General features: G+C 41.7%; 1 protein-coding gene across 2 annotated transcripts in view; it reads right to left on the minus strand.

The window, feature by feature from the left end:
* The window catches only part of grin2aa (glutamate receptor, ionotropic, N-methyl D-aspartate 2A, a), a 166,846-nt gene extending 139,465 nt beyond the window's left edge, over positions 1-27,381 (minus strand). The window contains exons 1-2 of one of the 2 annotated variants that reach the window (XM_085270751.1): positions 26,816-27,381; positions 14,737-15,237 (exon numbers count right to left, since the gene is read on the minus strand). In XM_085270751.1, the coding sequence (XP_085126877.1) occupies positions 14,737-15,234 (498 nt within the window). In that variant the 5' untranslated portion in view covers positions 15,235-15,237; positions 26,816-27,381. Of the gene's footprint in view, positions 1-14,736; positions 15,244-26,815 lie in introns of those variants that run through there. The other variant, XM_085270750.1, reaches the window with a different exon arrangement.
* Between the last annotated feature and the right edge of the window lie 314 nt (positions 27,382-27,695).

Consider the following 27,695-nt stretch of genomic DNA (forward strand, 5'->3'; position numbering starts at 1 on the left):
AGAGGTCATGTACAGTAATTACAATATGCAAGGGGGAAGTTAATAGGACGCACACTGACTTCCTCAGCAAAATCCTTATCTCTAATAACCACACTATCAACTTAATTAAAGACTTCTTTTTTAAAAAGCCCCTCAGCTTTGCTCAGGTTTTTCTCTGTGCTTCTTATTCTATCTTTAACGCTCTCATTTGTGCCCATTTTGTCTTTTTCTGGCTGCTGCTTTGTCAACGTGAAAGCTGTTGAGTCACTCTTTCCTCGTCTCCATTGTCTTCCCCCTATCTTTGAAGTCACCCGAATTCCGCAACACCGCGGTGTCGAAGCGCAGAGCCCACTGCACCGTGTCAATTACATGATGCGACGCGACACTTTAAGGACTACATATTAAGGACTCTCCAGTTAAAAGAACCAAGAGCGCTGAGACAAGTTGCAAGTGACCTGAAAACTAAAAATAGTTCCTCCCAAAAAACTCGTCTTTCACTGCAGCATTTAAAATTAGCAAGACAAAAATGCAGTCGCTGAAACCTACATCAGAAGCCCCCTGCAACTCATGTAGCTATCGTTCTATCTTATAGCAAACCGTTCTGCACGACATAGATAACATGCTTCATGTCTGAACAGATAAAATGTCAGTCTGGACTCCCATGCATAACACTATTGAGTGTATTATTCTGTTACTTCAGTTCCAGAGGGTCAAAAATTTGTTGTGTTGCTGATGTGAAGCCTGTGTAGCTTTCAGTAGACTGTCAGACACAAGGACACTCAGGTTCCTTTTTAGCCTCTACAAGACCTCTTAAGTTGTCTTTCATGTTAATGGATGCAATGCAGCATCCTTTTTCTTTCTTTTCTTTTTTTCTTAGAGCTGAAGTTTTAAGAGCAAAGTGCTGGCTCTACATTACGAAAAACGCGAGAGCGAGGAAGAGAGGCAGGCAAAGACAAATAAACTGAGCATGCCAATAAAACATGAATAATTCCATTTTCCTGAGAGCCCCCCACGGTGCTCACAGCTTGTTCAGCGCCTGTCATACAGGGACGTTCTTACAAGTCGTGGTTCTTTTTCCCTCTCCCATCCATCCATCCGTCCTTCCTGACGGTCTTGCCTGCAACTTCAGAACAATTAAGGTTGACTTCATGCTCCAAGGGGCTTTTAGTCATAATGGAGAGAGGAATGAAACAAGGGAGAGGCTCGTCGAAGGGATATTTAATTCATGTCACTCTTACTGCCTGCATCTCTACATTCCCTGTCTTTTAGCACAGCTCACTGCCCCCAACATGGTGCAGTGCTGGGCAAGGATACACTATGCTAACACGAAGGCAGAGGCTATGGCCCATTTTGTGTTGCCATGCTGGAGGAGCTAAGAACGAAGCGGGCAGGGGAGGGAAACAAGCCAGCCTTATTCACTGCAGATTAATGCAGCGACAGCAACTTTGCATGACAGTCCATGTGTTGCATGTATACTTGGGTACATATGTGCTCCTTTACAGTTTTTTCTGAATGCTTAAACCCTAACTGTGATTCCTGTAGCACAATCTCTAAAACTATTCAGACTTATAGCAAAACCACTCACTGAGTTTGCAAAACTAAAAGCACAAAAACTGCTTTGCACTCAGTTTGCAATTTTGTAACACACACTTTGCAAAACTGTAGGCACAATTCACTGCACAACACTCAATTACCAAATTTCCAACACACTCCTAGCAAAAGTATACACATGTATGGCTATCATTAACACTAATTTGCCAACTGTCTGGCACACTTTCACATGTGAAAACTTCTTTAGATAATTAGTTCACTTTGCAATCAGCCTAAGCACTATAATACAGGTAAGCTGTGTGTGCGGAGTACAATGGAGGGAGCAGAAAGAGTGAGAAGTAGAGGAGGCCGAGGAAGAGGACGTGGAGGTGAAGAAGTAGGACGAAGAGGACGACAAGGACAAGGAGGAGCAAGAGGAAGACGAGGAGGGGGGAGAGGAAGATGAGGAGGGGGGAGAGGAAGGGTAGGAAGAGTAAGAAATAGAATTGCTGATGACATCAGAGCTACAATACCCTGAGGGTAGCTGGCCAACAGGTCCAGCCTAACTCGAGCCGCTACACTGTAGCAAGTACCATAAGGACATCTTGAAATGAGAATCGGTTAGCACAGTCACTTCGCACAAAGATTTGTAGCACTGCCATATGCCAATGAGAAACACACCAATACCATTGATGTACAAATACTGAAATTGTTACTTTACAGAATTGCTAGATGACCAGATGCTGGGGGCAGAGGAAGCATGTTCACTGCAGACCAAGTAACCCATATAGTCATTATGGCGATTGCAAATAATCCTATACTTGGAAATGAACACTTGTGTTTGTTTTGATGTGTTTGAATAAACACCAGTACTTGAAGTTTGGATCCCTCTATGCTTATGGATCTATGACAGAAGTATGAGCTCAAACTGACATAGCCTACCTTGTGCACAGAGAAAGCAAAAGCCAGATGTGTTTTGTATTCATACCATCAGTGTGCAGTTGGCGCATTGTGTGCTTAGTAGATGATGGCTTGTGTGTACTGTTTGATACGGAAACACCATTTTTACAAAGGTGTGAAGAGTTAATCTAGCTGTGTTTGCTTTTGCAAGAGAACTACAATGTTTTGATGATTGGGTGACAGGTTTTCTTATTTGTGTGAAGAGTTTTGCAAAATTAGCCAATAGTTACAAAAAATGTGCTTAAGCAATCAGAAAAAACTGTAAGTCAGAAACAGGTGAAGCAAAAATGGGAAAGAAGTGGGTGGGGGGGAGACAGAAAAAGCAATTCCATTAAAGAAGAGGGACTCTCAAAAGCATGGGACACACTTAGCTACGATAAGTGCTGTGTGTTCATTGTGTGTGTGTGTGTGTGTGTGTGTGTGCGTGTGTGTGTGTGCATGAGCGCAATATAGAGGGCAGGCAGAGTGGGGTGAAGTTGTTGCCAACTTCTTTCGGCATGGCTTCGACACAAGGAGAAATCTCTCTGTATAATCTTCAAACACTTAACAACTGATATGATGGGGAAAGAAGGAGAGAGGGAAGGACAGACAGACTTTCAAGATTAGATGAGAAATGCAGATGAAAAGAAGAGATGAGGATGCGGGAGGAAGGAGACTACAGTGGACTGATAGAAGAAAACACAAGGCCAACAAATATTCTGGTCTCAAAAGATTTAACAGGACGGCCAGCGCTACATTATAAACCAGTAACTTTTTTTGTTTGGAAAATGATGAAATTCCTGTTCATACTGTAGCTTGATCTTTAGCATGTTACAAGTGGATTTTACTTTTGTTTAACAAATAGAAAGAAAGAAAAAACAACAAAATGTCTTCCATACCATTCATTAAATGCCCTTTTCCCAATTTTCTTCCATCTTTCTCCAGGATGAGGTCTGAGGAGTGGGAGGTCTGTTTTTCCGCTGCTCTTCTAATTAGATCAAACTTAAAGTAAGTGACTGTTGTCTGACCTCCCAGCACGGTGGAGTTTAACTCAAATCCCAAAGCAGCTAGAAGGGAAGATAACAGTGTGTGGCATAAAAAACTGCACAAACAAGCCTAGAGAACTGACTATACCAAAATCCATGGAGAAAAAAAGGGAATATACTGTATGAGAGAAAGAGCTACAGAAACTCACCGTGGATTTGAGATAAAGATGTGCACAACTTGTTAACCTAACAAGTTGTGAAGAAAGCTATGTAATTTAAAACTTTAGTAAAAGGCTCATCCTCAGTTCACATCCTTGATTTTTACAACTAAATAAAGTGTTTTAAATAATACATCCATCCATCTTCCTAACCACTTGAGGGTCCTAAGGTACATCTTAGACCTCTAAAGGTTCTTGTCTACATCGGATATTATGACATCAAATTTTTGCCAAGCAACCACCTACTAACAGGCCGAAAAGACCCATATATAGCATGTATGCACCTAAAACACTACACTCAATTTCACAATTAGATAGATAGATAGATAGATAGATAGATAGATAGATAGATAGATAGATAGATAGATAGATAGATAGATAGATAGATAGATAGATAGATAGATAGATAGATAGATAGATAGATAGATAGATAGATAGATAGATAGATAGGAACCCATGATAGCGCCATTTAAATGTCATAGGCAGTTTAATGCACATTAATATTAAGTCAGTTAATTTTTCATGTGTTTCTTCCACATGATGCTTTTAAGATACTCACAAGTCACCACCTGCACGTTCGACATATCTTTATTTTCCTTCTTCTCATCTCATCCCTGTCATGCAGATGTCAATAAAAATGTGAATGTGATACTTCAGCATCTAGCTAGCCCTGCAGCAGAGGAGCGAGGATAAATGAGCAGAGTGTTTTTGCAGCAGCAGGTAATTTCAGGTTCACTGTTTGAAACAGGTTAAAACAATTATGATAAAACTTACTCTTTCTGTGCAGTTTGGCACACAATTTGGTGCAGTAGTTACAGACACAATGTCTTTTTTCCCTTTATCTTTAATTAAACACTCTGAACATGTTAGAAAGAGGCTCAAGAGCTGGAGATCAAACATGTTTTTCAAAGTAAGGACTGCTCAGCAAGAGGCGGCCGATAAAGAGGAAATTTAAAGTGTGCATTATCCTAATTATCTGTACATGCTGCGTTACTGATGGAATCTGATTTTTTTTATTTTTTGCTTTGTTTGTTTTTTTATTGCTATGAAATATCTGAAAAAATTAAATATTTATGAGTTAGTTTGAAATGAGTCCATTGCATCGCTGCATCAGGTTCTCCCACCTGCTCAGCCCCACTTCACCACTTGGACCCAGTGTGTCTCAGCATTAATTCTAAGTTCATTGCTCTTCATCGCTGCTGATATTGCAGTTTCTGTGCTTACTTAACAATTTTGAAACATGCGTTGGAGTCATTATCCTGCTGAAATGATAAAGTCCACTTTAAGTCCAACTTCAGCTTTGACGTAGCCTTAATCATCTTCAAGTGCTCGGTGATAAAATGCAAAACTCAAAGTTACATCAGTGACTGCGAGCTGGCAGTGATACAGCCACAAACTCTAACATTTTAATTACCATGCTTCCTAGCTGGTCTGAGTTTTCTGGAAGAGCCCAATATTACATATCAGCTGTATAGCAGCTGATGAAAATTAAAATAACAAATAATAGAAATACCCTTCAAACAATGTTAAACACAAACAACCAGGTGATCTAAGCAGAGTGTAAACAAATAAATAAATAACTATTACACATAAAAGTTCTTTGAGAAATCAGTTTTTGTTTCATACGTTGTATATCGGTTAATGTCGGAGTATCGGATTTTATATAGTATCAGTCTTAAAAGTCCGATATTGATCAAGCTCAATTCTCTTGTCTGCCCACACTCATTTAATGATACTGTGACTAAACAACTCTATCTTTAAAATGCATCAAAAACCAGTGTTGATTAATCATATAAATAGGGCAATTGGCTTGTCATCCACAGCACATGACTGGGATATTTATGACTCTATAAATGCAGTCATAAATATCAAGGAGGCTGTAGCTGCAGACTTATAAGGGCGGTAACTTTGTAACTCCTACTGCTACCTGAAAAACTTTGTCAACTCCTTAACAAGCTGTCAATCTGGATCCCCATGCCATTGTCAGCGTGGGTGAAATCAATAGAGTGATGTGTTTACCGTTACAAAGCGCATATTCACATCATCATAAATTTGCTGCCATGTCAGCATCCCTGAGGGCAAAGATATTTGATATTTACTCATCCGTATGTATCTGAGGAGGTGTGAGCGACAGCGCATGGTAATAATGCACTCTGAAAAATCAACCCTTCGCTCAAGTCTCTCTCTCTCTCCAAACTGTATTTATGATTGACACGTTCTCCTGAAAGATGCTTCGGCTTGATAAGCAGCTGCTGCTCGTAATGAACCGGTTTGTAGTGCGTACAGAGAATGAGGATCTAGGTTTTAGGTGTATTAAAACACCCGAGTAGACAATTTAATCTGACAATTTCAACACTCATAAAATGTTTTTCTTTGAAGCTTCGGCGACTGAAGGTTTTTTTTGGGGGGGGGTTTAAAAGTTTTTACTTGTGCTGATGCGACTGCCTTGTGGCACAAAGATGAGGAATAAAAAGACTTCCAGAGCCAGCAACTGCATGCATGCGTTATCTGTATATTAGTCAGGATTAAGCTGAGATGACAAAAATTCTTTCCTTCAGAGCCGTGATGGCTGTGTTATTCTCCGCATGCCTCTTCAGTCTCTCAGTAGCTGAGCTTATGTTATATTTATTGTGGGGTTTTTGTGTCAGCTTATGATGGCTGACAAGAGGCAGATCAGAAATTCAATTTACTGCTGAGACATTTGGGTTAATCAACAAGAAAAAAAAACTTTCACACATATTATTCAGTCATTTATACACATGCACTTAAAAAAACAGCCAAAAATGCAAAGACAAAGAGACAAGGGGATTAGTTTGATGTTAGCCGGGCTGTTGTTAGTTTAACCGTGTACACAGACACACACACACACAGAGGGGGGAAAGGAAGCAGTTAGTAATAATGGCACTAGCTCCAAATAAATTGTTTGAGGAGGTGTCAATGTAGCAGCATTACACACTGCAAGCGAATACACATGACAGGGCATGATCAATTCCTGCACATCATCATCCGTCAAAATCATGCCGAGCGCAGGCCGACGTTATTAGAGCATCTCTCTCTGCGGGAGCGAGCTCGACAAAGATTTTGATTTGTTCAGCGGATGGAGGCAGCAGTGGAAACGAGGAGTAAGTAGCGGCAGGCGGATAAAATGGAGAAGATGAGGCACGTAAGGGGATTAAAGACTAAAGTAAATGTCTACACGAGAATAACATCAAAATCAATTTATATTCCCATTTAGGCGTCACATTACACAGCGTTGGGCCTTCTATTCTGTGCCAATGTCAATTAAGTTAAAGGAGGAAGAGTGTGGGCTATAAGTTTTTCTCTCTCCCCACCCCAGGAATCTGATCCAGTTCGTCTACCTGGCTACAGCTGATGATGTTAAAATGCTTTGATAATGTGCCCGTGAGTATGTGTGTCTGCTGCAATCTTTGCATAAACCTCCGCTGTTCCCGAGGCTAAAGCTGAGGCTTTGCCGAGAGACAGAGGGAAGGAGACATGAACGTTTACTGAGAGACAAGAACTGAGGAGACAGGAGGAGAAAGAGAGAGGGTGGGTGAAAGGAGGGATGCTCCACGAGGGAGACAGCGGAAAACGGGGATAGCGCGAGAGGCAAGTCAGAAGAAAACTTGATATGCACGGCGAGCCGAAAACTGTGCGGCACAAACAAAAACTTCCACTACTTTGGAACAGATGTCATTGGGGAGAGCCTGCAAGAAGAGGGAGATGAGAGAGAGAGGCAAAAAAAGAAAGAGAAATAAAGTCATAGAATAAGTGAACAGCTCTATTTCCCCCAGTCCCGCATATTCATCCAAATCGATCCCCTCTGAGCAGTGAGAAGCCATTTCTCATCTGGACGACAGCTGAATCTGGCTATTAGAATAAAACACGCCTACACACACACACACACACACACACACACACATATATATATATATATATACATATATATATATATATATATATATATATATATATATATATATATATATATATATATATATATATGTATATATATATATATATATCCACTTCAGTGTTTTTATATTAACAATCAAAGTCAGACACAAGCACAACACTAAGAGTGCTAACAAGCAAGCTGTTATTACAGGAAACTCAATGAGGACGGTCTTAGTGTGGCAATAAGAAAAGTTCCTTTTGATGCCATTACTAAACACACACACAGGCGCATAACCAATTACAGAGACACAAAAGCAAATCAATTTGTGTGCATGATATTGATAAAGTACAAGCGTGTAAAGACACACACACACTATCTGCGCAGAGGTGTGCTACTGTGCAGCAGAGCCTGCATGTGGTTCAGCAGGCTGAAGATGCTCTAGTTAAATGGCAGTGTGATTTAAGGCACACAAAAACAAATGGCTCCACGCAGTAATTGGACAAACTCATAAATGATATAAAATGTTATTTTTATTCACTTGTTTTCCCTCTCCTTTCCTTCCCTCCCACTTCTATTTGCTATTTGACACAACCAGACAGCAACAAACATCAGACAGCGCGTGTGTTTGCGCGCGCCCCAGGCGTACGCACGTATGTGTGCAATTATACCGCCTGAGGGGAGACAACAACAGGGATGGATGAATAATGTCCTTTGATCACAGCAACACCACACACACACACAAATCTACTACAACAATGCTGGCATTTACATCAGGTGTGTGCGTGTGGCCATTTGGTTTGAAAAAATGCATAAATAAACTAAAACAAACAAAACTAAATTTAAAAAAGGAAGAAAAAAAAGACAAATTTCCAGGAGTACACTTGTGTACATCTGTAGTAGAGGAGAATACTTTAGTAAATTAATGATTAGAAAATACTGTTCGGGTCCTCGGGTCCATCGACAAAATTTCATCATTATGGATCAATAAATTACAAAAATACACTCGCAGCATATACTGCAGTGGATACTGTGCGTGCGTCACTGCCTAATTAGTTGAATGGAAACATTGGGTAACAGTTGCTGATGGTTTTTCTTTTTAACATCTACACAGTCAGAGCCAACTATGTGAACTGGGAGGGGCAGGGCATTCTTTCAGACACATATGATTGGACTTAAAGATGATCGATGACGAAAAAAAGGCCGAGATAATGGGCAAGATTAACAACAGAAATGTCGTCTTCTCTAAGCTAGCTAAACTAAATACAACTACAATTACCTCGCAGTTGTTACAGCTTTGTGGGCATTTATTTATGCACAGCTCTCTTAAGGTCCCACCACATTTGAGTCAGGTTGAAGTCTGGACACTTTGATTCTTTTCTTTCTCAATCGTTTTGTTGTAGATTTGCTGTTGCTCTGGGGATCACTGTCTTGTTCTGTGACCGAGTTTTAGCCACATTTTAGCTGTCGGACAGATGTCCTCATATTTGACTCTAGATTACTTTGATAACCAGAGAAGATCATGGTCAACTGAGTGACTGCAAAGTGCCCCAACCATCACCCCTACACATCCACAAAGTTACCACAACATCATGGACATATGATCTCCACCTTAGTTTTGTCCTTCTGAAAGAGATTGTTCCAGAAGTCTTGTGGTTTGTCCAGCTTAGCTGTGCTGCCATGCAAGGGGCTTACACCAGGCAGGATGTCCAAACGAGTTATACTGGTTCAGTCTTTTTTTTGTTTTGGTCTTTTTCTTGGCTTTGTGTTGTCACACACATAAATGCTCCAAACCAGCAAACTGACAAAACTTCTGCCTTTCATATAGGTGTTCATACTTCCTTATGATCAATTATTCAGTAGAATAATTTGAGTAGAAGCGGCTGTCTGCTACTTCCCTTATTAATTTCTATAGAAGCTGTAAGGATGTGCTTAATATTTCACAAATTGCCTCTGTATATTGGCTTCGTCTTGTTTGAATAAACGACAGTGTAATATGTTATGTGTTGCTGTTGCATTTAACTTATTTTGAAACCTTTTAAAATTAGGACCTGATTTTTTCTTTTCAAGTCCTGAAACGTAAAACCTAAAGCCTCAAATAACTATTCAATTTGCAATTTAAAACTACACTTATTCAGACAGGTAACACAGCCTTTGTAGAGAAACAATAATATTAATAATATTAACAGGTGGACACTAAGGTTTACCTTCAGCATTTGAATATATAGCAAAACATTTATGGACATAATCTGTTTATTTGTTTGTCACTTATGGGGTTAAATAGTGGTTAACAAAAAGCTGTAAACCTTTGACCTTTTGGATATATTCTGGATTTTCATATATTTTAACTTAACTTTAAAGCACCTTTTTAAACGGCATTGTTATTTTAGGTAACACTGTTTTTATTTTGATGTATTTTAACTTTCACAATTTTATCATGCTCCTTTCTTTTGTGTAATTTTCTTCCCATTGAATGATTTTTCTCTCGTCATTTTATATTTTACTCGCCTGGGCTATGCCACTTTATTCACGCTCTTTTTGTGTAAGTTGTGTTTTCAGTGAAAAATGCAGACCTGATTTTAACTCAGTATCCCAAAGAGAATCAGTTAAACTTGTTTTTGTTTTAATAATGTGGCAATAATGAATTGGAAGCCGACTAAGAACCTCTAACAGCTTTGTTGTGCAGCTAAAATTGTAAATGACTTCCATTCAAAGCTCTTTACAGCAACTAGTCAGTTGTTTCTGGTTTTTTTTGGATGCTTTTGTTTTTGTACTTCAGTGTCATATGGACAAGAGAGGCCAGGAATCGATCCAAAAACACTGCAATTATGTGTCTGTCTCCAGAGCCACCGCTACCCGACAGTGATGTCAGAAGCCGGATACATAACTCGCCACTGATTGGCTCGAGAAAAACAAGAGAAAACAACTCTCAGCCCAGTTTCGCTAACCTTAAGACACCATGCCAGATTTAATTTCATTGGATTACCAGGCCTCTTGTTCACACAGGTGGTCATAGGTACAGTCAGTCTAGAGCCAACAGCTGCCTCTTTTCAGTCTGAATGGGGGCTTTCAAACCAGCTTTTTATTTAACTGAGGGTGATTGAAGGCTAATCTGAGAGTCTCAGCCTTATTCCTGAACGCATGTAGAATAGGAAATACGTGCTTCACTGCGCAGCAGCACAATGTTCATTCATTTGTTTAAATTGCTTAAATATTAATTAATCAACCCATGTAAATGAAGTGACAGCTGCTCTAGGGATGAATGCTTACGTGAAAGCTGTGTGTGTGCATGCGTGCGTGCGTGTGTGTGTGTGTGTGTGTGTGTGTGTGTGTGTGTAAAGGAAGGCCATGACTTATGAGGAACAATATAGACGGCACACACACACAAATTTTCTGACTCTTTGAACACTGTCTGTTTAATTAAGAAGTAAAGTGTCTTTTCTTCAAGAAGCAAAACAGGGAAGGACATCTCCCATCACTGCTAACACATCTGGTGCATACAGACCATGGTTTAATTCATGTGGCATGCTCTACAAATGAAAAACAGGAAAGAAAAAAGCAAAGAAAGCAGCTGAAGCAACAGAAGACATCAGACGGCTCAGACTCGATGCGACAGCTTAGAGTCAGGACAGACAAGACTCGGGAATACATAACTAAGGCTTCGTGACCAACACAATCCAGCTGCTATTATTTAGTCCAGTCAACGAGTTAGGTCAGACATCTAGTCAAACACTTAAAACTGGTAAAGGAACGACAAAGTATGTGACACTAAAACGCCGCAAATTTAGTAAAAAAAACTTGGGCTCTGACATTTTTATCTAAGTTTGCTAGGGTGCTACAGTCAAGCTTAGTTGCTTAGATTGCAGCAGGGGAAGACGTTTCTTTCCTTAATCAATAATGTATTCATTTCGATACAGGCAAGTCTGCATTATTCAACAAAGGCTGTGGAATGTATGGGAGGGAGTACCACAAGGCGTGGAGATACTGCAACATTCATCTAATTAATAAGCAAGAAAGACAGACAGCAGGATGGAGCGATGGGATAAAGGATCGAGGGACAACACGTGGAGAAAGCAGAAAATGGAAACAATGAATACAAGGAAAGTGAGAGCGCAATGAAACGTATACATGTTTGTTTTGGGTCTTTCGTGCCCCGAAACAAACATGTATACGAAGATGTTTGTTTGATTTAAGTTAAGAAAATGATTTAAACTTAAGCTTTGTACAGTTTAGTATGGAAGCCCATTTCCTCCACTAAAAAAAAAAAAAAGGCTCCATAACTTGAAATTTCGACTTATTTTCTCATAATTTTGACTTATTTTCTCAAAATTTGGACTTATTAACTCAAAATTTTGAGAAAAGTTAGCGCTGCCAATCAGTAATCTACGTGAATGACGTCATTTCCTTGTTTCCTTGTGTAATGTCCTGTGACCCTGAAGGAAGCACATCTAAGTGTGTGTGTGTGTGTGTGTGTGTGTGTGTGTGTGTGTGTGTGTGTGTGTGTGTGCGTGCGTGCGTGTGCATGTGCATGTGTGTGTGTGTGGAGTGTGGCAGGTGCCAATCAGGACATTCAGTAATTCCCTTCCACTCAACATCACCTCTGGTCAAAAAGAGGGATTATCTCTTACCCCTTCATTTCTCCGCATCCCCTCTCCACCTACTCTATTCCAGCTCACACCTCCTCCCTCCTCCTCAGCCCTCTCCTGCAGCACTTATCTGCTTCTCTCCATCCCTCCTATCTCTTAGAACTGTGCCACATCTAGCATTACAGGATCAATAAACCATTACCGCAGTACCTTTAAGACATTTGTATATTTACTGTAAATAAACAAGATAATCTTTGAGAGGTTCTACAGTCTTAACCAAACTGCATGTTTTATTGTGGACCACAGGGTCAGATTTGGTGGAAAATCTGTTGAACTACTTTAGAGGAAGATAGCTTAATGGTATAAAACATGAAGATTGACGCTTTTCCTTTAAGGGCAAATGGACCAAAAGATTTAAGATTTTCTTGAACAAGAGGATCTTGAAAAGAGAGAAATGTTTACAGAAAAGTGGTAGAAAAGACTTAAGACACACTACAGCCATTAGGATGGGGAAGGAAATGAAAGAATTCAGAGGAAGTGTAGCTGTAATCTTGAGTAACATTAGCACTAATGACACAAGCATAACAGTTTCATTGGTTTACAGCAATTATACCAAGGCACTGCATCACAGATTAGCTAACAGTGGCATGCGGATGTTCAAAAATATATCTAACACCATAAAGCTGGTCAGGCTTTCATCGAAGTCACTGACAGCAGTATGAGAGGTCAAACACACTCAGACTTAAGGAAACACCAGCAAACAGAAAATGTCAAAACCATAAAAAACACAACAAACACAGTGGAAGTTATATAAAAAAAAATGGAAGTTGAAACCTCAGAAAACACAATGTAAGTATCTTTGGGGAGACAATAATGTGATCTAACAACAACTAAAGTGACAGAAGTGACACACTTAAAATAAGCAGTGGATTCATCAGTGTTGTCAGATAGAAAAAGATGCAGGTCGTGTGTTTTAAATGCATGATTCATATAATACTGTAGGTACTTGTTTGGTATTGGACACTTACTGGAAGCTTGTCACGTCCGCAGCTGTTCCGTCACGTTATTGTCTCCCCAAAACACTTCTGGCATGTTTTGTAAAAGTTTTTTTTGTGAGTTATGATGGCATTTTTTCTGTTTCCGTTGTGTTTTATGACACTTTCATTGTGTTTGTGTGCTTTTTGCAGCTTTTTTTTCTAGTTCCTGTCTCCTTGAGTAACAGTATGCTTCACCTCTCAGAGCCACCGCTCCAGATACGTCCAGAGACAGATCACTCTCTGCCTTCCTCAGCCAACATCTGTGCATGACCAAATGTACATATTTAGACATGTTTTCTCTGGATATGTTGTGTTTATTCGGTGATCAAGAAGGAGCGAGGACTGCTGTAATACCCAGTGACATCAGTGCATGGACAACCAGTGCATTAAAACACAGAATGGCATCATTATTGTAACACACTGAACAGAGGAGCAGTTTTCCTCCATTATCTGCAGTGATGAACCTTAAATTCTATGATTGTGGCAGGTTATTGTATCAATGTTGCTCAACATCACTACGTACGTTTTGTTTATTACTACGCACATGTGCATTTCTGTCCTCTTTTCTGGTTCTGATTCTTCTAAACTAATGAAGGTGGTAATATATATTTATAAATGACGTTCAGTTCTACTCAACAAGCTCCCAATTACTGAGCTACAGTACAGGGAAGAATTTGTTTTGGACAAAACCGTTGTTGCTCACCTGGATGATGCGATATAGGTTTTCACTTGTATCATAAAGCATTGCTTTCTTAAAGGTGTCCCTTAACAGTTTAATATGATGAAATTATTATCTCCACATAACAATTCTCATCTTGCCCCGCTCCCTCTGTTACAATCTGGCAAATATGACAAATTCCAGGAGCTAAGCACTGACACATGAAACCACACAATCATGCGCTGTTCATCTGCTCCTATTCAGGGTTCGATGAGACTGGCTTTGCTTATTCAAATGAGGGGACCAATCAAGACTCCAGCACCATGTCTGAGGGAATCCTGCACAATGAATGGAGATTTCCCAGATTAGAGCACACCGCACCACGCAGTCAGTGTTAGCCAGGCTACGGCAACACCCACTCCTTTCACATTTCCTTCTCTCGCTCTCTCTCCTCGCCTTTCTCTTGTTTAGTCACTACATCCCTCATTCTGTCCTTTCTCCTGCTCTTTTTAAATACTTTCTCCTTCCAAACCAGTCCTCCAACACTTTCCTGCAGATACTTACCTCATCCTCCTACCTTGTTTTCGCTCCTCCACACGTCTTTCTACCATCTACACCCTGGCTCTGTAGCTTCTTTTTCGAGATACCAACTGATGATATTTTGTGAAGTGCAGCTATTTGGTGAGAACTCCCTTCACTCGGCAAGAGTTTGATTTCACGAGTTGTTGATGGTTATAACAGTAAAATACCCAAAAGCCGCAACTTTTGGCAAATCACATAAAGCCAAGCAATTTAACCATCAGTCTTTTCTCATATACTTTGCTCACTATTGCGTCCACCCATCAACAACAACATCTTTCCGTTCACTCTACATCCTGGCTTTCATTCATCAGTTTACTTCTCCATACCTTGTCAGCCATGATCATGGACGACCCTCCATGAATGCCCAAGATTGGTATGAGCGTCTGCGAGGAAATAAAATCCAAAATCTGGGCGATGGCCTCTTGGTCAGTGCCGTCCCCGAACACCACGCCGTGGATCTTGGTTCCTGACATCAGGTCACACATGTGGGTGATGATGCTTTTTGGATCAGTCTCATTGACCAGCAGTGTGACCACGTTGACATCGATGGGGTCTTCTTTGCTCCACAGCGCTCGGATGTCCCGGTCTGAGATGTAGCGCGTGCGTCCCAGGATCACTGCAATGTTCAGGACCGGCACTTTTTCTGAGCCACCAGTTCGCTGCTTTTGAGCCGCCACGGGATCGGCTTTCATGGTCAACGCCACCAGGAGAGCCAGGGAGAGCAGCGTGCTATTACTTCCGCCGTTACAGCTGCGATTGCTGCCCCTTCTACTCCTCCTCTTACTTCTTTTGCTGCTGAGGGACATACTGCCAAACCACTTCATCCCCTACATGAAAGGAAGTTGAGGGGTGAAAGAGACAGAATGACAGATCAAAGCGTGAATGAGATTGGAGAGAGAAAGAGGTGTGGAACGATGAGGGAGAGAAAAAGCACAGATAAGTTGTTAATGCACAGCTCTTAAACCCCACACGTTCAGGTAGGAACTTTCTTTTTCGTCTTCATTTCTCCTTAGTAACTTTGTTAAACACAAACCCTGCGAGGTGGGAGATGGCCTTGTGAGGAAGTTGTGGAGGGGTGAAAGAAAAAGAAGATGACTAACAAGTATAAACTTTATGGTCACGACTGCAAGAATCAGATGATTCAGGAGCAAGCTGTTCAGTATTCAGAAAAGGCAACAAGACATTTTTATAGTGTAATAAACCAACATTTGCCAATCGGCAAAGAACGCTACTCAGCTTACAGTACAAAAGGATTTCTATGACAATAATAGACAAACTGTCAGATAGATACTTTCAGCTATGCCATTATTTGCAGTGTTTTGCAGAGCAGACAAATAAAAATGTGTGCATGTACATGTGCGTAAGAGGCTGACGTAACAGTGGGCAGACTGAGGATCATTCAGTTCAACTTTATCTACCATAAAATATGAGAAGTGGCAGCCAAAAGTGCTCTTTGTCACATAAACATCATGGCTCGAGAACAAATGATAACAGTCTTCCATTTGGACTTCTTTTTACCAACATAGTCAGTATAACTTTTAGTTCAGTGCTACTTAGATGGGAAACATTATAATTGCTAAACAAAAGTATCAATGTTTAGTCTTAGAGTTGACCGTTCTGGTCAATTGTGTTGTCAAGAGCTGACCAAATTTTTACTACGTGGACAATTTCTTGTGTAGAAAAGCACTACATCAATAGCCTTTTAGGATAAATTCAATACTTTTGGCAGCTAGAGGAACAGGCTATCACTCAGCAACCAGGTGTTGCCAAAATACTGGACCCACCTATGCTTACATTAGCTTAACTTGTGGTATAGCAGTTAACACATTTGCCTTATTCAGTAAAGATCTCTGGTTCATATCTGGGAGGACACTAATCCACCTAGTGTGACCCTAACTCCAGTCCCAAGCATGGATTAATGGGAGGGTCGTATCAAGATAGGCATTCGATGTAAAGTTTGTGCCAAATCAAGTGCTGGAAAATGAGACAGCAGCTGAAAGTACCTTCTGCTTACTTAGCTTTTTCTCACAGTGGGTTCCAGATTTACTGACATCATTACAAAGAAGCCAACAATGTTTCTGCAATTTGTTTTTACCTCAAATCATCCATCCATTTTCTTCTGCTTATCAAACCCAGCTATTATTTGGTGAGACGCTAGGTCCACCCTAGACGCCACCATGCCCAACACTACGTGATGCTGAAAAACTAGTTTGTGATTTTTTTACGTGGACTGCCATAATCCATTATAATCAGGTTGTTCTTAAATTACCATAAGAAGCCTTCACTGGATCCAAAATTCTACAGCGAAAGCAATAACTGGAACTAGAAAAAGTGAGCACATGTCTCCCATATTAGCTTCTCTTCACTGACTCCCTGCTTAATCCAAAATTGACTTTTCTAAATTTAAATCTCCTGTAAAACCAGCTCCCAGTTTGGATTCAAGACGCACACACTCTCTCTACTCTTAAGATTAGACTTAAAACGTTCCTCAGTTTGGCCTGGATCAGGTTACCCTGAACCATCTCTTAGTTATCCTGCAATAGGCCTCGGCTCCTAAGAGGACATGACGCTCCATCCCTGCCCACATTGTTTTTTATCATTCCATTAATCCAACTGCTAAGCGCTCTTTTGAAATCCTATAGATCAATAAGCATTGAAACCTTATATCAAGTCAACTTTTTTGCATTACAAGTTTGATTAATTTTATGGTAAATATTAAAATATCTTATTTTAATAAACATACACAAACGTTTTGATGCATGCTCAATCATCCAGGTAGGTAAATCCCAAAAACTTTTTGGGCATTTTCTTTCTACTTCTTTCTAGAAGACACTGAAAAAAATCTATAAAAGTTAAACAGTGTATGAAACTATTGGGTGCAAAGGTCACACCCAGGTTTTCATTAAATGCCTCACTGAACCGACGCGCTTTTCCAAAATACTCAAGTTGTATGGAAACCCATCAAAAAACCTAATGTTGCTAACACAGATACACTCACAAAGAGATTAGTTTGTACCCCATAGGTAAATATGAAGCAAACTAAATAAAGCTAAGAAAAAAAAAGCAGACCAATACAAAAGGGCGAGTCTTGCAAATAGCATGGGACGCTACACAGCGCATGCCTCTGACGGAGGGGCAGAAGTACGGCGATCGAGGGCACCTCGCTGAAAACAAATGTTTGTGTGTGCCAACGTGACTAACAGGTTAGACGGTGATCACAGCTACTCTGCACAAATCGAACAGAAAAGCGAAGCGACATCATCGCTTCTACGCAACCCCTCCCCCGTGGAGAGAGCACTCACGGCCTACTTGAAAAGCCAGTGCTCAGCGAACATAAAACATCATCAGGCATTCTAAGACTTATGAGCAGGTGTGCTGAACAGTAGAGCGTGAGCGAGCTCAGAAAGGCATGAAACATATGGTCACATAATGCGTCCATGTGTATTGTTGACGATTTATGGATTCACTGACAGGCCCTTACGTTTTTGCATGGGTGCTGATAGGTTTGTAGCTTGAACCCATCCGCTGGAACGTTGAAGACAATATAATTACACTGCTAAGCAAGACACAAATAGGCAAAGTTCTTCATGTTACTCGTGCACGGGAGAGACCGGACAGAGTGCCGTTCCTTCACTTGACCCCAGTAGCTCTCGTCCGTTCTCCCGTATCACTGTCCTTTTATTGAGGTTACATGAATATGCATAAGTTCATTAACATATGACGTCTACATACACGAAGAGTACCTTGCCTGTGTGTGTGTGTGTGTGTGTGTGTGTGTGTGTGTGTGTGTGTGTGTGTGTGTGTGTGTGTGGACTGCTGATCAAAGGGTCAAACATCCTTGGTCAGGAAGAGGGTAGCCTCCCCCTCCCCCTAGATGGTTCATCCTAGATAACACGGTGAGGAAGTCCTGCAGTTCATCTAAACAAAGAGCACTTAGACTAGAACAGACGCAACTACGTTAATCCTACCATAAAACAATAAGACACGGTATGACCTCTCATGCTCCCAAAGTGCTGTCTAATACACACAAAGTTTGCAGACTATCAAGGATCAAAACCTCTACCAATCTACAACTAATTACAAAACTCTAAGCATATATAAGTAAATATTTCTAAGCATAAATGACAATCAACAATACAACTCTATCAGGTGCGGAGACCGCTGGTGCATAACTGATTCACAGGAGCTGTTGTTCAGCGTGCTGTTGTCAGAGGCAGCACAGCTTCGTGAGGTCACACTCTTACCATTAACATTAAAGACAAAATAGCATAGAAAGCAATCAACAGGGTGGCAAAAGCTTCCATGGACAGACAGCAGAACAGAGTGACTCATGTCTCTTTGTCACTTTTCTTACTTAACAAGTTGTTTCAGAAAATATTAAAAGATTTTAATGAAAGAAGCTGAAAGGCCTGGGCCACAGGCCAAGGAAGAAGCAATCTGCTTTTTGTTCAGACTGTAAAGAGTTTGGGAACCTCAAACATCCGATCCTCCCCATCAACTAGTGCACATACTTACATCGCATGCTTGAATCCCTCTGAAGGCTGCAGGAGCGAGCACAGCTCTCTATTCACCAGCCGTGTGGCGTGCAGTTTCTTTCTCAAGTGCCTTCAGTGGCCCTTTCTGTTGTTTTTGTCATAAACATTGTGGCCTAATCATCGTGCCTTTCAGCCTAAGAAGTGCAATGAAATGCTTTTTATTTTCTGACTTTTTTGTTGTTGTTTATGACCGCTCAACACATACTGCTTGAAACACAGAGAAAGATTGTTCTCCACTGTCTATTTCAAAGTATAATGATAGTTTCAGATTACTTTCTGTAGGCTAGAATTTGTCGTACCTTGTGATTTTGTAATGAAATTGAGACTCCAAAGGACAGGCTCTAATGTGAGCTGAATAATGCATGCGGGCTTAACTGTGTCATCCTGTGTTTTTAAAACAAGCAGAGGAATGCTTGCCCCCCCACCCACCCATCTCTTGCCCAACTAAGCAGAAACACTGAGAGAAGAAACCGGAGAATGAATCATCCAAAATTTCAGTCCATTCACTGCAGAGAGCGCGCTGATGCCTAATGGATTCCTAGTGTCTCTGTCAAGAAGTCGTCATATTCCTTTGTCAAAAAGCCTCAGGATTACATGCAGGCTTGCCCTGGCAGCTTGTGAAGTAATTGAATTCTATGGGACTGGCTTTTGTTTGAATTCAGGCTTTAAATGCATCATACATTACTTGGAGCGATCATCTCCATCCTGCTTCACTAGCCGAGAGACAACATAATCGCAAAGTCCTTTTTAATGTTTGCCACTTCCAAGCACACATTCCACTCAATAGTCACATCCATCCATCCATCCATTCGCTTCCGCTTATCCTTTTCAGGGTCGCAGGGGGTGCTGGAGCCTATCCCAGCTGTCATAGGGCGAGAGGCAGGATACACCCTGGACAGGTCGCCAGTCTGTCGCAGGGTTAAGACACAGAGACAGACCACCATTCGCACCCACATTCACTCCTTTGGGCAATTGGGATTAATCAATTAACCTATCCCCACAAGCTAGATGTCTTTGCACGGTGGGAGGGAACCCATGCAAACACGGGGAGAACATGCAAACTCCACACAGAAGACCTGATGGTGGAATTGAACTCAGGACCTTCTTCCTGTGCAGCAACAGTGCTAACCACCGTACCACCATGCCACCGTGCTGCTCAATAGTCACAGTTTGATCCAATTAGCAAAAGCTTCTATTCCATCATTTAGTTGTTTGTTATTATTATTCATTTTTGCTCTCTTTTCTCCTTCCTCCGCTCGCCTGGTTCTGCCAGGGTTTCTTCCTGTTAAAGGGGAGTTTTTCCTTCCCACTGTCAATAAGTGCTTGCTCATAGAACTCATCTGATTATTGGATTTTTTCTGTTTTCTCTGTACTATTGTAGGGTCTTTATAATATAAAACACCATGAGGCAAGTGTTTTTGTGATTATTAAAAGTATTTCTTTCAATTCAGTATTGAATTGAACTGAACTGAATTTTGTTTGTGTAACATTACCTGTGGAGCAGATTACATATACAGTTTTTCAGAAGAGAACTTGAGCAGAATCTGTTAAAGAACAGCATTCCAGTCTTAAGTTTCACCATTTAGAGGCCTTATGAAGCCCACACAGTCTGGAAAGTCTCCACGGAGCTTTGGTGGACATGCTCTTAACTAAAACAACACTGTTCTATAAATGTGCACTGTGCAGGCATGAATATTAGTATTTGTTTGTTAGTATTTGTTTCTCGTGTTCTCTTTAGATGATGCACACACACATAAAACAAAACAGATAGCAAGCTGTTAGACAATTTCATGAGATGCAGCATCTGTCGTGGAAAATGATTTAGGGAAAGTGCGCACACGCAGCCTTTGCTCTGAGTAGCCACAGCGACGGGACTCAGCACAAACCAGTTTCATAAAAAAGGGTCAAAATGGCACCAATTCGGTGTAATATGGTATTTATAGAAACAGGCGAGTCGAGGATGACAAGATTATGTTTCAGTTCCAATTGGTGCCGTGGAAATCTGACAAACAAAAGAATGTTGTGGTCTTTTTGGTTTTTTCGTTTCCTTGTCACAACTCTGCAGCAGTACATGAATATTTTGGGGCGATGAGAAAAGCAGTAGAGGATAAAAAAAATAGAGGAAGTAAAGCAAGGCAGGCAGAAAAAAAGTGGTATAATAAAAGAGGGCGAGAAATACAGAAAGAAAGGGAGAGAGAGAGAGAGCACCCCCAGCCAAATCGTATTGGGCAGTTTGTCGTCACACAAAGGCTACCGTTTCTTGGCACCACAACCGTAAATGATGTTTGGCAGGCGCATCCATACTACTGGCTAGTGTTCACACATGCACACATACACACACACAGACTGCTATTTCCTCACGAGCATGAGGCACAAAACAGATCCTCCCTGTGCGTGCGCGCATTCATTTCAATTCTTCACTCTTGGTGATCCGTCAATAAGAAAGTGAGGCGCTTTTATAGGTATCATTTCATTTCTTGTTCTACATATTCAATCACAGAACGCTCTCCACGCAGACACTTCGGCAATAAAAAATCTCTCTCGCTAAGCCACGGCCGCAATTCCCTCGTGCTTCACGGTCACAAACCCCACATTTCCGATCCGCACGCAACTAGGTTTCACATGCATCAATAATTCAAGCTGCATTATCTTTATGTAACGGTTAATATAATTGCATGTGCCGCCGTGGCCACATTTGTTCTTTCTGCTATCTTCTACGTGGTATAAAAATTAGATTAACTCTATGATTTATTTACACGGTCAGAGTGGTTGATACTGAGGGTGATAAGTGTGATTCTTGCTATGCCACAACCCAGGGCATGGATGTGTGGGTATGTATGCGTTACAAGAGTGTCCCAAATACTGCATGCTTTTCATTCCATCCCTCACTAGCTCATCTGTGACTTCGTTCATCACTTCATACCTTCACTTATCCATCTGTCCTCACTTTCATCTTTCATACTGCATCTTTATGCCATCTCGACCATTTGCTACCAAACTGAGCTAACTTGAGGCACTGTGTGTATTCTCAAAACCATTATTCTCCATTTGTCATTTTTCTTTAGAGTCTGACCGATATATGAGGGTGGATATATGAGCCGATATTAGCAGTTTGTTGAAATATGGTATCTGCATTTCTAAGGCAAAAATGTTTGAGTTTGTCCACCAGAGGGAACTACGAGATTCTCTCTCTTGGCGCATGTTGTTGGAACACCACAACCGCAACAAGCAGAGTGAGAAAGAGCATAAACAAACAATCCACGACTTTGCTGTCATATTACCTTTTTATGGCCTCACAAATAAATGCACTTAAATGTTAGAGAAATCAGTTTGGGTGTCTCAAGGAAAAAAATATTGTATCAGTATTGGTTTTCCTTTTCCTTTTTGTTTCCCAGCACATATTCTCCACTTTCCTCTGTCAAGATCTGAAACTAAACAATTTATTCATGTTTTGGTGCAACATATTTTATACTCATAGTCGACCCTATGGTACAGTCGCTGGAACAGGCTCCAGCCCCCCAAAGACACTGAATTGGATAAGCAGAAGCAAATGGACGGATGCATATTTTACAGTCCAGACTAGCCTTTTGGGGGGTAGGCTTTGCTTATTTCAGCAAGATAATGCAACACAATTTACAATTTTGCAGGTATTGCTCCATAGAGGTTTCACAGTGAAAGTCTGGGTGCTAAGATGGCCTACCCTGCTGGAATCAAACAAAGAGGAACTTTCATTTGTTGCAGTATAAGACACTTAACACATATTTGCTGTCAAAGCAGTTTTTAATGAGGGGAAAGCTGTTTCTTTGCACCAGAATCTAACCATTTTACAATGCTACAGCTTATTTATTGGCTTTTTAAACTCAGTAAATAACATGGTTGCATTTGGATGTCCCCCCCCCCCCCCTTCTGTATTGTTTCTCTTCCTGCCCCCACCCCATACTTGTAACACTGTGCCCAATTACACAAAGAATAATTCAACAATAGCTAAATACTAAAATAATTCTGCTTCGTTTTCCCTTTCTCTCCCCCTGCACAATTGTTCTCCTATTATTTTGCAACTAATTTCATTCATTCCCCAGGTTCTCTATCCCTCTGTCCTTTTCTATTTCAAGAGTTTCATTCTAAAATGAGATTCTTCCATTTGAAAAAAACAGACACCAGGAGAAGGAAACTGTATGAATACCAATGTGCTGCTGAACTTATAGGTCTACTTTCCTTTGCATACGAACTAAGCATGCGAAGGAAGATTGGATACTATTTTTTCCAAAAATAAGACTGTAGTAAAGCTATTTTTCTTTCACCGGCCAATGGATTTCACCTTCTGTCATCTAACACCCGTATCAAAAAGAAGCCTCTGCTAAACACACAAAGAGTTTTAAATTCTCATGTTTATAAGAACTAATAATTAGCATGAGTGTGTAAGGAGAGGAGTCAAAAATGTGCTACCTTAAGAGACCAAGGGCCAACCTTCCAATTTGGAAACTGAAGCCAACAAAGGAATCCCCAAACTGTATTAACTCTAGTGACCGCTTCAGAAGTGAATTGTTCTCCACAGATGCACAGATGTTAAAATGCCAAACTTTATAGCATTAAAAAGCATGTTTACAGCCTGGTACAATTAACCATTTTGGTCCCCATTGTCAGTGTACCAAGGCAGTGATGTAGTGGTTAGCACTCCTGCCTTATAGTAAAGTGCTTTGGATTTAAAAAATCCAGCCTGGATCCTTTCTGCATGACAGACTGGATGTACCTTATGACATCTGGGAAAGGCCCCAGCCTCACAACCCTAAATTAGTCATAACAACTCCGTGGGGGAGGGGGGGTCATTTATTGTTATTATTTGCAGGAGTAAGGGGCATGACCGCTTTGATCAACAGGTGTCTCAACAGAGGCACCTGAAGCCTGACTTTGAATAATCAGAGTCACTGAACAGGACCTCTCCGCTGTGTCTCTGCTGTTGATTCCCTTTTGACTGTTTTTCGTGGAAATATCTGTGCTATTAGTATTAGCATTATCTGATAGCTTAGCACCCCACCCTCTTATCTACATATAGTCACTTCAGGCTCCAACAAAACAAGCGGCTCCTTTAAATTGCAGAAGCTGAAAAAGTCACGGTGGTTACATATAAGGTCTACATTGTTTTTTAAAAATGCTCATTAAAATGCTGCTAAACCCAGTTCACCAAAACCTGTGGAAGTATAGTGTTTGCAAATTAGCTGACAAGATTTCAGTTTACACTGCCAAATCAGTTCTCTCTCGATGGAGACTAACAGTTGTATAATATCTTTAATGATTCTGGGGGCTGCTCTAATACCTGCCAAATAACCATAACAATGTAATCAGGGCCAATTTTTTGTTTGAGCTGAGGCGCGGCAAATTAGCTGACAAGCTTGCTGACATAATGTGCCTTTTGTTAGACACAGTTCCTCAAACTTTGCTACACAATTCCCCATATTCCCCTCATATTCCTCTCCTTTGTCACCTCATTCCTCTGTCCATTTTTTTTCCAGTCATTCTCTCATCCAGTCTCTCTCAGGCCCCAGCCATCTGCTCTGTGTGCCCTGACATGTGCATGAGCGCCCGTGAGAAGCCCAGTGGAAGTAATCGTCTGTTACCACTCAGGCTTCACCGTGTTGTGTGCCCACTGCGCATACCTCTTTAGCTCCCTGCAAACCCACTGAGTGTATGGGCACAAGAGAGGTAGAGAGAGAGAGACAAAGGAAGACATGAGATTGCTTGTGTTCTCTCTTATAATGGATGTGAACACAATTGTGCGCTCTCTCTGCTTCTTTGTTCTCCATCCATGCACCTGATGCCCCAATATACACCTAGCCGCCCCCCTGTCCCCCTCATTATACCAGAATTCACATTATAGTTTGACACCTCACTCATTTACTTTTGGCTCTTTTAGTGCTAATTGCATCAGTCACTTTCTGCTTCCTGCTCTGGAGCCTGTAGTAATCCCATGTTAGTGCAGCGTCTCTCTTTCTCACTTGCAATTTCAACGTGCTGTGATCGGCACGATGGGTAAAACATCTGCAGAAGAATGCTATTTAGATCCATGAGTAGGTTCACGTGCTACTTGATCTTGCCTTGTGGCATCACAAAGAGATCCAGATCTCGTGGTGTTTCTGGTTTCGCCCAATAAGTAAGCAATCTTTTCTCCTAAACCATCCCCGAAGGCCAGAGTCAGAGGTGATTTCAGGTGTTATTCACCCGTGAAAAGCACTGATGAATCCGAAGCACACGGACACTGCTGTGCAGGAGAAATCTGCTCTGTGCTCGACTTTAAAGTTGTCAGAGGGTATCCTCTAACTGAATCACTCTCTTGCTGTCTTCTGCTAATTCTGTCTTCATCTATATGTAAATAAAGGGCCATTAAAAATCAATCACCGCTATCTCCCTGTCTCTCTCCCTCAAACACATAGAGAAGATCTCGCTCTCCCGCTCTTTTATCTTCTCAGACTCCCCATTTTCTCTTGACTCCCTTCTCCCCTGTGTCTGCTGTTGCTCCTGTTTGGCATGCAACAATACTTTGAAGCTGTTTGGGCGCACACATGCAAGCAAACGTTCACGTTTTTCACTCCTGCACGAGAGGGGAAAACCCTTCAACCGTGCACTGTAAGGCCCGACTCTACCTGGATGGAAGTAGTGGGTTTTAATACATTTGATCCTTTTGATGTCATGAAAAAAAAACTGGCTTGTCCTTCCATGGGCAGCAGCCTCTGGATGCAGGGAGAGAGAGGGAAAGAGAGAGAGAGCTTTTCCGTGATAGAACTGCGCTTTAACAACGTGACTGAGGGAGCAGGAGGAAGAGAGAGAATGTGTGTGCGTTGGTGCTGGGAAGGGGTAGATGTAAATTCATTTGGATCTCCCCGTTTGGTTCAGTGAAGCCAATACAATACAAGTGCGACCCCTACTGGTGAAAGCGAAAGTGGGCCTGAATCCCCCACTCTTGGCTGAGACGCTCCTCGCACAGTGAAAGCGCTTTCTTTTCTCTCTTTTTTGAGCTCGTTCTCACTTCGTGTCACAGTTTAAGGTTGGAACAGGCACGATGTGCATCTCCCTTCTTTAAATTACAACTTTAAAAAGAAATTAACTACAGGCCTCCTTGATGTATGATGACTGTTCATCCTGATGCGGGATGAGAGGAGCTAGAAGTTGTGCCAACAATTGGGATGACTAAAAGAAAAAAAAAAACGTGTTGTCCAACCTCTGAATAAAATAATACTCATCGCTCAATCATCCATCTTTGTTTTTATCGGCTAAAACACGCTCGGTTTCTTGTGTCGGTGGTTATACTTTGAGAAACTGGAGAAGAGGAGTGCACGAGCCCCCAAAGATCAGCCGAAGAAGCTGTTTTTTTTTTCTCTCTTTTTTTCCTCATAGCCGAGCTGACAGATTATAGCTCTAGGTGTGCCAATGAATTTAAGTTAAGGGAATAAACTGGTGTGTGTGTGTGTGTGTGTGTGTGTGTGTGTGTGTGTGTGTGTGTGTGTGTGTGTGTGTGTGTGTGTGTGTGTGTTGCGTGAAGCCGCCTGCGCTCCGCTCACTGCGCCAGTGTAAATTAATAGGAAATTATAGCGCTTGACGCGAGAGGCTGGACTGCAGAGTTTGCTTTTTTGTTTGCGTACCGACTCCCTTTAATCGTCTTCATCCACGTTGATCTTGTTTTATTATTATTCTAATTATTATTTAGAGCGCCGTGTCCCTGCGGTGTGGTGCCGCACTTTTTGGATGAGGGACGCTTGTGGGTAAAACAAAAAGGCGCCAGTGGCACGCGCCGATCAAGGGAGATGGGGTGGGTGGGGGGTTATGATCATCAAAACCCATTTTCGGAGAGCAATAAGAGATACGGCAAAGTACTTACAGCATCTCCCTTCCACAGAGCTCCAAAACAGTGGTGCGAGATGGCATTGCAACAGTCCCCTCTATCCTCCGAGAAACCATGTAGCCACTGATGGTCTCACAAACACTGCACAACAGGAGAGCGAGGGGGGGTGAACAAAAAATCAACGACTCTCTCGCAATGAATTATTCCAGCGTGTCCAACAAAAAAGAAAAGAAAAGAAAAAGAAAGAAAGAAAAATAAAAGAATGAATGAAATCCCCCGTTTTAGCACTTCACAAGCGCGCCGCTCCGAATAAAAAACATTGTAATCCAATCTTCATTGTGTGTGCGCCTGTGCTGCTGATTCTCCACTGCAATCTCCACTGGCCCCGCGCATTGTGGGGGGGTGGGGGGTGGGGGGGGGGGTTCAACCTGCCTCGGTGCGATTGGAGCTCCCCGTATCCCGTTATTCCTGTCCCGGGAGGAGAGGAGCGCATAGGGGGAAGATGCAGACGCCGGACGCGCACATAGACGCACACGCACATTGACCAGTACAGCAGAGGCTCCGGCAGCCTGCGAGCCGTGCATGGGACCCTCTCCCAACGATTCTTGTCGTTCACGCGTACGCGCGCGCGAGCATGTGTGTGTGTGAGAGAGAGAGAGAGAGGGGGGGGGGGGGGGAGAGAGAGAGCGTGCTGGCGTTTAGTCAGCGTGTGTGCCTGCGCGCTTCTGCAGAGGCAGGGGCAGCTGGATAGATGGACGGACTGGCGGTCCGTCGGTCTGTCGCTCTCCCTCTCTCTCCCCTGCTCTCTGAGCTAAAGCTCCATCAGGCAGCGGCTCAGTCAAAAAAAAAAAAAAAAACCCACACAGTTGGGCTATATCACAAATGAGCGAGAGAGCACATTTTACCCTCCACTCCC

This window comes from Mchenga conophoros, linkage group LG4 (assembly GCF_057382185.1).
Source record: "Mchenga conophoros isolate Kocher_MC1m ecotype Shallow Benthic linkage group LG4, M_conophoros_male_GT1.1, whole genome shotgun sequence".
NCBI lineage: Eukaryota > Metazoa > Chordata > Actinopteri > Cichliformes > Cichlidae > Mchenga > Mchenga conophoros.